This window comes from Fukomys damarensis, unplaced genomic scaffold (genome assembly GCF_012274545.1).
Source record: "Fukomys damarensis isolate Sample0158 unplaced genomic scaffold, DMR_v1.0_HiC HiC_scaffold_17, whole genome shotgun sequence".
NCBI lineage: Eukaryota > Metazoa > Chordata > Mammalia > Rodentia > Bathyergidae > Fukomys > Fukomys damarensis.
In genome coordinates, this window is record NW_022900929.1 from 32,664,654 (window position 1) to 32,674,282 (window position 9,629).

The 9,629-nt window shown below is 38.2% G+C and overlaps 1 protein-coding gene across 2 annotated transcripts in view; it reads right to left on the reverse strand.

Annotated features, from left to right (window-relative positions):
* Wdr76 (WD repeat domain 76) overlaps positions 1 to 9,629 on the reverse strand; it is a 60,204-nt gene that overhangs the window by 25,186 nt on the left and 25,389 nt on the right. For both annotated transcript variants that reach the window (XM_019207598.2, XM_010624857.2), the window contains exon 12: positions 5,948 to 6,001. In XM_019207598.2, coding sequence (XP_019063143.1) covers positions 5,948 to 6,001 — 54 coding nt within the window. The remainder of the gene's footprint in view (positions 1 to 5,947; positions 6,002 to 9,629) is intronic.

The window sequence follows — 9,629 nt, forward strand, 5'->3', positions numbered from 1 at the left end:
CACATGTGTAAATACCAAATAGTTTCCCTGGTGTGAATATTCTGCAACAATGCATAAGATTCTAATAAGATTACTGACATTTAGAAATGGGAGGAAAGGAGCTAAAGGTGTAGGGAAGGTGTGATACGTAGGGGAAGAACAAAAAGGGAAAAGAAAAAAATGTGAGAGAATGAAAAGATGAAAATAAAGTGTTTGTAGATGGGGAGGGGAGGAGGGGGTGAAGGGAGGGCAGAGGTAAGGGGAAAAAAATGAGAATCAAGACTTGCCATGTAAAGGTACATGATCCCAACAATGAATGTAACTGTACTGTATCCCTAAATATACCAATAAACTCAATTAAAAAAAAAAAAAAAAAGAAATCAATCACAAAAGCTGGAAATTTAGCTCGCTGGTCCTGCCACCTGCCTCACAAGTGCAAGGCCCTGAGTTCAATCCCTAGTACCAAAAAAAAGAAATCAACCAATAACAAATGCTGGAGGGGATGTGGGGAAAAAAGAATCCTTCTGCACTGCTGGTAGGAGTGCAAACTGACGCAACCACTGCGGAAATCAGTGTCAAGATTTCTCAAAGAACTAAAGCTAGAGGTTTCATTTGACCCAACTATCTTCTTGATATCTTCCTGAAAAAATGAAAAGCATCATACCAAGCCAGGCATGGTGGCACACGCCTGTAATCCCAACATTCAGGAGGCTAAGGCAGGAGGATCGCTGTGAGTTTGAGACCAGCCTGGGCTACATAGTGAGTTCCAGGTCAGTCTCAGATATATAGTGAGACCCTGTCTCAAAAAAATAAATAAATAAATAAATAAATAAATAAATAAATGCATCATGCCATTATGTGATTGATAATGCGAAATAGGAAAAAGAGGTCTAAAGGAATAGGGGAAGTGGGAAAGGTAGGGGAAAAGAAAACATAATAAAAAAGGATAAAATGGAAACAAAATCTTTGCAAATAGGGAAGAGTGAAGGGGGTGAAGGGAGGGCAGGGAATGGGGAAAAAAATAAGAACCAAGAAACATCATGTAAAGGTACAAGATCCCAACGATGAATGCAACTGTACTGTTTACCTAAAATGTACCAGTAAACTCAATGGGGAAAAAAAAGCATCACACCATAGTGATATATGGACAGCCATGTTTAGAGCAGCAAAGGCTGTGACAGCTAAATCTTGGAACAGACCAAATGCCCATCAACTGACAAGTGGATAAAGAACATGTGGTTATAGTGGAGTAGTACTCTGCCATAAAGAAGGATGAGTTTCAAGCATTTATATAGCTAAATGGATGGACCTTGAGACCATACTCTTAAGTAAAATAAATCAAACACATGTTTAAATACTGCAGTTTCTATCCAGACTTCAAAAAAATGTGCAAAGCACAGAAAATACAGGTCATATATCAAAAAATTTTTCAGAAACAGAGAGCTGGACATGGTTGCACACACTTATAATCCTAGCACTTGGTAGGCTGAGGAAGGAAGACTGCTGCAAGTTTGAGGCCATCTTGGGCTACATAGTGAGTTCAAGCTCAGCCTGGACAATATAGCAGACCCTATCTCAAAAAACAAAAACAAAGGGCTGGAGATTTAGCTTAGTGGTTCTGGCAACTGCCTTGCAATTTTAAGGACTTGAGTTTGATCCCCAGTACCAAAAAAGAAAAAACAAAACAAAGGGGTGTCCAGGGATGTAGCTCAGTGGTTCCAATGCCTGCCTCATAAGCGCAAGGTCCAGAGTTTGATCACCGGTATCCCCAAACACACACACACACAAAGAGGGTATTAACAGTTAAATTAAAAATAAAATGACAGAACTAAAACCAAGCATGTATCAATAAACATAGGATAAGCAATGATTGAGTTTAAGAAATAAATTTGTTCTTTATAAATTAAAAAAAGGTTCTAGTTGAATTAAAAAAAAAAAAAAAAGCAAAGCCCACTATATGGACTAGAAAAGACCTGGCTAAAACAAAGTACTTCAAGAAGCATGGAAATGAAAAGATCAAATAAAAGGAAAATAAATGTTAAATAATTTCAGGGAGATTCATAGTCCTAGATTTCCTTTTTCTCCAATAAAGATTTATTTTCTGATTCATAAAAAAATAAATAAATACTGCAGTTTCTCTGGTGTGAGAAACTGTGGAAATAAGGACTGAGACATATAATGGATGTTGGAAAATGGGAGGAAATGTTCAAATGGGAAAAAGAACAAGGAAGGAGAAAGGAACAAAGACAAGAAAAAATGGAAACAAAGTTTTTGTATATATGGAAGGGAAGGGAGTGGCAGAATGGGATAAAATGATAAAATAAATTAAGATTTATTTTAAAAATGAATTGAAAAGAGAACTCTATATAAACACAGAAATTATAACCACAAAAAGGTTAACTTGGGAACTTGTGCTTGCAAGGCAGGCAGTGGAACCACTGAGCTAAATCCCCAGCCCAAAAGGTTAATTTAAAAAAAAAAAAAAAAAAAAAAAAAAACCTACTACCAATAAAAGCCCAGGCCCTGACCAATTCATTGCAGAATGCTACAAGAAATTAGAGAAGATCTAATGCCATTACTTCTCAAAGGCTTTAATGAAATGGAAAAGGAAACAATACTCCCAAAGTCATTCCTGGAAGCAAGCATTCCCCTGATACTTAAACCAGAGGAGGACCCAACCAAAAGAGAAATACAGGCCAAACTCCCAAATGAATATATACACAAAAATCCTCAATAAGATACTAACAAACAGAATGCAGCAAATCATCAAATTACACAAGTAGGATTCATCACAGTGATGCAGGGATGGTTCACATATGCACTCAATAAATGTCATACACCGTATGAACAGAGCCATGGACAAACCCGGTATGATCATCGTAATAGATGCAGACAAAATCCATCACTCATTCATGATAAAAACTCTATAGAAAATTGGAATAGAGGGTCTTTATCTCAATCTGCTCAAAGCCATCTATGACAAACCAAAAGCCAGCATCATACTAAATGCATAAAAGTTGAAAGCTTTTACTCTAAAATAAGGAACAAGGCAAGGATGTTCACTGTTATCATTCTTGTTCAATACAGTTTAGGAAACATTAGCCAGAGCAATTAGACAGAGAAAGAAATAAAAGGAATAAGTTAAACTATCATTATTTGCAGATGACATCTACATAGAATATGCCAAAAACTCCACCAAGAGACTTCTAGATTTCATAACCAAATTCAGTGGCATAGCTGACTACAATGTCAACACTCAAAAATCAACAACATTCCTATACACAAATAACAAATTCACAGAGAGAACAATTAGGGAAACAATACCTTTCACAATAGCATATAGAAAATGTAAATACCTAGGAATCAATCTAATGAAGTAAAAACCTTTACATTGAAAACTACAGTACTCTGAAAAAGGAGATCAAAGAGGATATCACAGTGGAAAAATAGTCCTTGTTCTTGGGTAGGAAGAACCACTTCAGTGAAAATGAATGTACTTTCAAAACTGTTACACTGATTTAATGCAATCCTAATAAAAATTCCAAAAGTGTTTCTCACAGAATTAGAAGAAAACAATTCTAAAATTCATTTGCAACCAGAAGAGACCCAGAATAGCAAAGGTAATTATGGGCAACAAAGGCAAGGTGGGGGTATCAAAATCCCTGACTTGAAATTATACCACAAAGTTGCTGTGATAAAAACAGCACAGTACTGGCAAAAGACCTGAGGATTAATGGAACAGATCAGAAGATGCAGAAACAACTCCAGACATATTCAGCCACTTAACCTTTTATAAAGGAGCCAAATACCTTCACTGGAAAGAAGACAGCCTCTTTAATCAATGGTGCTGGAAAAACTGGTTTTCCACATGCTGAAGATTAAAACTAGACCCATATCGTTCACCATGCACTAAACTATAATTGACAAGGGTCAAAGATTTATATATTAAAACAGAAACATTAAACAGAAACCACTAACAGAGTGATGAGACAACTCAGTGTGGGAAAAATCTTTTGCCAGCTATTCCTCAAAGGACAAACATCTAAAATATACTAAAAACTCAAACCGGGTGCAGTGGTGCACGCCTGTAATCCCAGCACTCGGGAGGCTGAGGCAGGAGGATCACTGTGAGTTCAAGACCAGCGTAGGCTACATAATGAGTTCCAGGTCAGCCTTAACTACATAGTGAGACCCTGTCTCAAAAAAAAAAAGAACTCAAAAAACTCAAGATCCTGGGGCCAGGGATTTAGCTCAGTGGTGCCGCCAACTGCCTCACAAGTGCAAGGTCCTGAGTTCTATCCCCAGAACCAAAAAAAAAAACCCTCAAATTCCCCAAATTTAAAGACCCAATCCATGGCCAGGGATTTAGCTCAGTGCTTCTACTACCGCCTCACAAGCACAACGTCTTGAGTTCGCGACCCAGTACCACAAAAATAAACAAATAAGTAATAAAGACCCAATCCAAAAATGGGCATCTGAAATGAAGACACTTCTCATATGGAGTAGAAATAGCAAATAAATATATTTTTTAAATGGTCAACAACACTGGTCATTAGAGAGATGCAAATTAAAACAATGCTGCGGGCCAGGGATTTAGCTCAGTGGTTCTGCCGCCTGCCTTGCAAGTGCAAGGACCCGAGTTCAATCCCCAGTACCAAAAAAAAAAAAAAAAAAGCTGAGATTCCACCTCACTCCAGAAAGAATAGCTGTTACTAAGAAATCAACCAATAACAAATGCTTGCAGGGCTATGGGGAAAAAGGAACCTTTCTCCACTGTTGGTGACAGTGTAGACTAGTGAAACCCCTGTGGAAATCAGTGTGGAGATTCCTCAAAAACTAAAACTAGAGGTTCCATTTGACCCAGCTATTCCCCTTCTTGGTATCTTCCTGAAAGAATTAAAAGCACCATACCACAGTGATATATACATACCCATGTTTATAGCAACACAGTTAGCTAAATCTTGGAAATAATCCAACTGCTCATCAACCAGCCAATGAATAAAGATGTGGTTTTTATACAATGGAGTACTACTCTACATAAAGAAGGATAAGCTCAAAACATTTCTACATAAATGCATACACCTTGAGACCATACTCTTTTCTTTTTTTGGCAATAGGAACTGACTCAAGACCTTGTGCTTGCCAGGCAGGCAAGGCACCAATGAGCTAAATCCCTACCCCAAGACCATGCCCTTAAGTGAAATAAATAGGACCCAAATGTGTAAATAGATTGCATTGTTTCTCTGGTGTGAAAAAGTAAATAAGGACCAAAGTGTATAATAGATATTGAGAAATGGGAAGAAAGTGTTCAAATGAGAAGGGGAACAAGGGGAGAGGGAGGAAGGAGAGAAAGGTCAAGCAAAAGAGAAAAGAAGGAAAATATGGAAACAAAGATTTTGTAAATAAGGAGGCAAAGAAGGGTCAAAGTGTGGGTGAGAAAAAAGAAGCAAGATCTATCATCTACAGCCAGGCATGGTGGCGTAGGCCTATAACCACAGCACTTGGGAGGCTGAGGCAGGAGGATTGCTGTGAGTTCGAGATCAGCCTGGGCTACTGAGTGAGTTCTAGGGCAATCTGAACTACAAAGTGAGAGTCTGTCTTAAAAAAAAAAAAAAAAAAAAAAAAAAAAAAAAAGATATATCACCAAAAATTCCCTATGATGAATGTTATCATTATGTATATCTAAAATGTACCAATTAATGTTTTGCAAAAAAAATACACAAAAGAACAATGAATCTAAAAGTTGCTTGTTCTTTAAAAGGATGGGAAGAAACCCTGAGAATAGGAGCACACAGGGAGAGAAGAGGAAGTAAAAAGGATCAGAATGTGACATAAATATATATATGTAGCGATCCACCCACAATTCATGTATTTACTATGTATCACTGACAGATATACTGATAAAAGAGGAAAAACAGAATCAGGCCCATCTGTCTCTGCAGTGCAGGGCTTGCCTGGGGAAGCATACCTGATGGAGGTGAGGAGAGGCATCTGGGAAGACACACAGCTGCTGTCAAAGATCCTGCAAACAGAGCGAGACCTGAGTAACACACTCTATTATCCCACAGAAATCTCCAGAAATAACATACATGCATGTAAGAAGACACTCACTGGTTTGTAGCAATCAGACTCTAATCTCAACAGAGATTTTTCACAAAACTGATAAGGTATATTATAAAATTCAGTGCTTATAGTTTAATATGGACAATTTGTTTAAACACTCTTACTCCAAACTTAAAACAAACATTCCAAAAGTCAGGACCACACAACTCTATTCAGATACACTGCAACACGGAACATACATAAGGAATGTGGCCTGAAAGTGGAAAATTATCCAGTAGCTCAATGCATGTGCCCAATGTGATTTCCCTATGAAACTCATCAGTTGAGAGTCTAACAGTGACAGGATTGGGACAAACAGGTAACTCTTGAGAAAAAGGAAACAGGTCAAAAGGGGCACAGGGTTTAATTTAGCTCAGTCACACTGTGCCTGCCTTCCAATCGCAAGGTCCTGAGTTGGATCCCTTGTACCAAAAAAGAAAAAGAGCAGTCTTCTTCAGACCTTGAAAAGCACTGAGTTACATAATTCATTTTGGGCCAAGGATTTAGCTCACTGGTGTTGCCTGCCTCACAAGAACAAGGTCATGAGCTCAATCCCCAGTATGAAAAACAAAAGGGAAACAGGGATGCCATTCCTTCCTTGGTGACTGACTCTCTTCATCTCTCTGTGACAGTCTCAAGACACTGTGTAACTAATGGGGCACCAGGTACACGAGGTCCTTCCCAACAGGAAAGCCAAAGCAGAAATAAGGGGCCATTCAGAGCCTGACCTAAGTTATACATGTGAATGAATACTAAACGCATTTCAAATTCACTTAAGGTAAAATTCTCAAACTGACAATTTTAAACAAAACTGGAAATTCTATATGAAAACAAAATCATTTTCCATTCTGGCTGCATTAACATTCTCTACCTTGTTTTCCCCTTTTTCTCAAGAGAGCAGCTTGCTATATGCCCAGGCTGGACCTGAACTTCTGGTCTCAAGCAAAACTCCTACCTCATCCTCACACATCCCTTTGGTGTTTTTGTGACAGTCTCACTATGTAGTTCAGGCTGACCTTGAACTCACTATATAGCCTAGGCTGATCCTAACTCAGCCTCCTGGGTGCTGGGATTACAGACATGTGCCACCAGGCCTGGCTCACATCTCTTAAAATTGACATTTTCTACTTTTTGTTCAACTGATTTTAAAATCAACTTTTAAGAAGTAGCTATAGAGGGCCGGGGATTTAGCTCAGTGGTTCGGTGGCCTGCCTTGCAAGCACAAGGACCTGAGTTCAATCCCCGATACAAAAAAAAAAAAAAAAAAAAAAAAAAAGAAGTAGCTATAGAAAGAAATCAAAACTAAAACCTTAGAAACATCCACTGGTCTATACAGAAACCCAATTTTTCCTCTTTTCTGCTTGCCCATGGTCTAGGGCTCTGCAATTTCTACTCAGCACTCCCACCATCACAAAAGTAAGAACTTCTCTCCACAATGGAAAAAAAAAAAGAATTCTCTCCAGCACACAGCTGGATTCCTGGGCTTCTTCAGTGCTGAAATGCTGACCATTAGCTCTCCAGGGTAGCTACAGACTTCCAATGTTGATGAAATCTCTACAACCCAAAAACTAATGAGAAGTCATTAAGTACAGATCACTGGGGTCTCCCTATGCAGAAGATTGAATGTAGACACATCTCTCTTATCATGCATTAAACTAAATAAAAAGGGATCAAAGAGGGCCAGGGATTTAGCTCAGTAGTTCCTCTGCCTGCCTTGCAAGTACAAGGTCCAGAGTTCAATACCCAGTACCAAAATAAATAAATAAATAGATAAATAAATAAATAAAGGGCTCAAAGACCTAAATAATAAAAAAACAATATTCTGGAAGATAAAATAGGTTAAAACTCTTGAAGACAAAGACATAGTCAAGGACTTTCTGAACCCTCAACTGCACAAGAAACAGCATCAAGAATCTACAAATGGGATCATGTCTGGGCATGGGTGGAGCATGCCTTTAATCCCAGCACTCAAGAGGCTAAAGCAGGATCACTGCAAGTTCAAGGTCAGCGTGGACTACACAGCAAGTTCAAGGACAGCCTGAACTGCACAGTGAAGCCCTGTCTCAAAAAAAAGGAATTATATCAAATTAAAAAGCTTTTTGGGCCAGGAATTTAGCTCAGTGGTGCCGCTGCCTGCCTCACAAGCAGAAGGTCCTGAGTCCAATCCCTAGTAACAAAAAAAAAACAAAAAAACTTCTTCACAGCAAAGGAAACAACCAACAGAGTGAAGAAACAACTTACAGAATAGGAAAATAATTTTGCCAGCCAGCTATTCCTTGACAGAGGATTAATATCTAAAACATAATTTATATGAAGACCTAAAAAGAAAGACTCCCCAAAATAAATGACCCAATCAAAAAATGGACAACCAAAATAAATACATATTTCTTAAAAGAAAACAGCCAATAAATACATGAAAAAATCTTCACCATTGCTGGTCATCAGAGAAATGTAAGCTGTAATGTAAATGTAATGGGGAAAAACTGGTGGGAATATAAACTAGTACAACCACTATGAAAAATCACTATGGAGACACCTTAAAAAAGTAAAAATGGTCGCATATGCCTGTAATCCCAGCATTTGGCAGGCTGAGGCAGGAGGATCATTAAGTTTGACGCCAGACTGTGGTACATAATGAGTTCAAGGCCAGCCTGAACTACAAAGCAAGACAAGAAAAGAAAAGGCAAGACAGAGGGAGAGAGTAAGAGAGAAAGGGAGAAAAGGAAAGGGGGAGGAGATGGGGGAGAGGGAGAGAAAGGCAGGCAGGCAGGCAGACCCACAGAAAGACAGACAGAAAGACAGACCCACCTATCCCCCTTCTAGATACTGTCCCCAAAGCGTTAAAGACATCATATTACAGTGATACATGTATATTACATTTACAGTAACACAATTTATAATAACTAAATCTTGGAAGCAGCCTATATATCCACCAACAGAGGAGGAGATAAAGAAAACGTGGCATTTACACACAATGGAGTACTATTCCCCTATAAAGAAGGATAAATTTGAGTCATCTGTAAAAAAAAAATCAATTCACCTTAAAACCATAAAGTAAAGTGAAATAAGTCAGACACACAATCATAAATATCTCATTATTTCTCTTTTGAGAAACCCAAAGTATAAATAAAGAGCAAAATAAAAGACAGATAATAAGAAACAGGGGGCCGGGGGTTTAGCTCAGCGGTTCGGTGGTCTGCCTTGCAAGCACAAGGACCCGAGTTCATAAAAAAAAAAAAAAAAAAAAAAAAAAAAGATAATAAGAAACAAGACAAATATTTTGTAAATGGGAAAGGGACCAAGAGATGGATGAGAGGTAGGGGAAGGGGATGTAAAAAGAATCATGATGTGTTATTCATGTTACATAAATGTAACAAATTCACATAATGAATACAATCACTGCCAGGGATTTAGCTCAATGGCACAGTTCCTGCCTCACAAGCGCAAGATCCTGAGTTCAATCCCCAGTATCAAAAAAAAAAATGTAATCATTACATACTGAAAACATGTACTAATAAAATTAAAATTTTAAATGTGTGTGTGTGTGT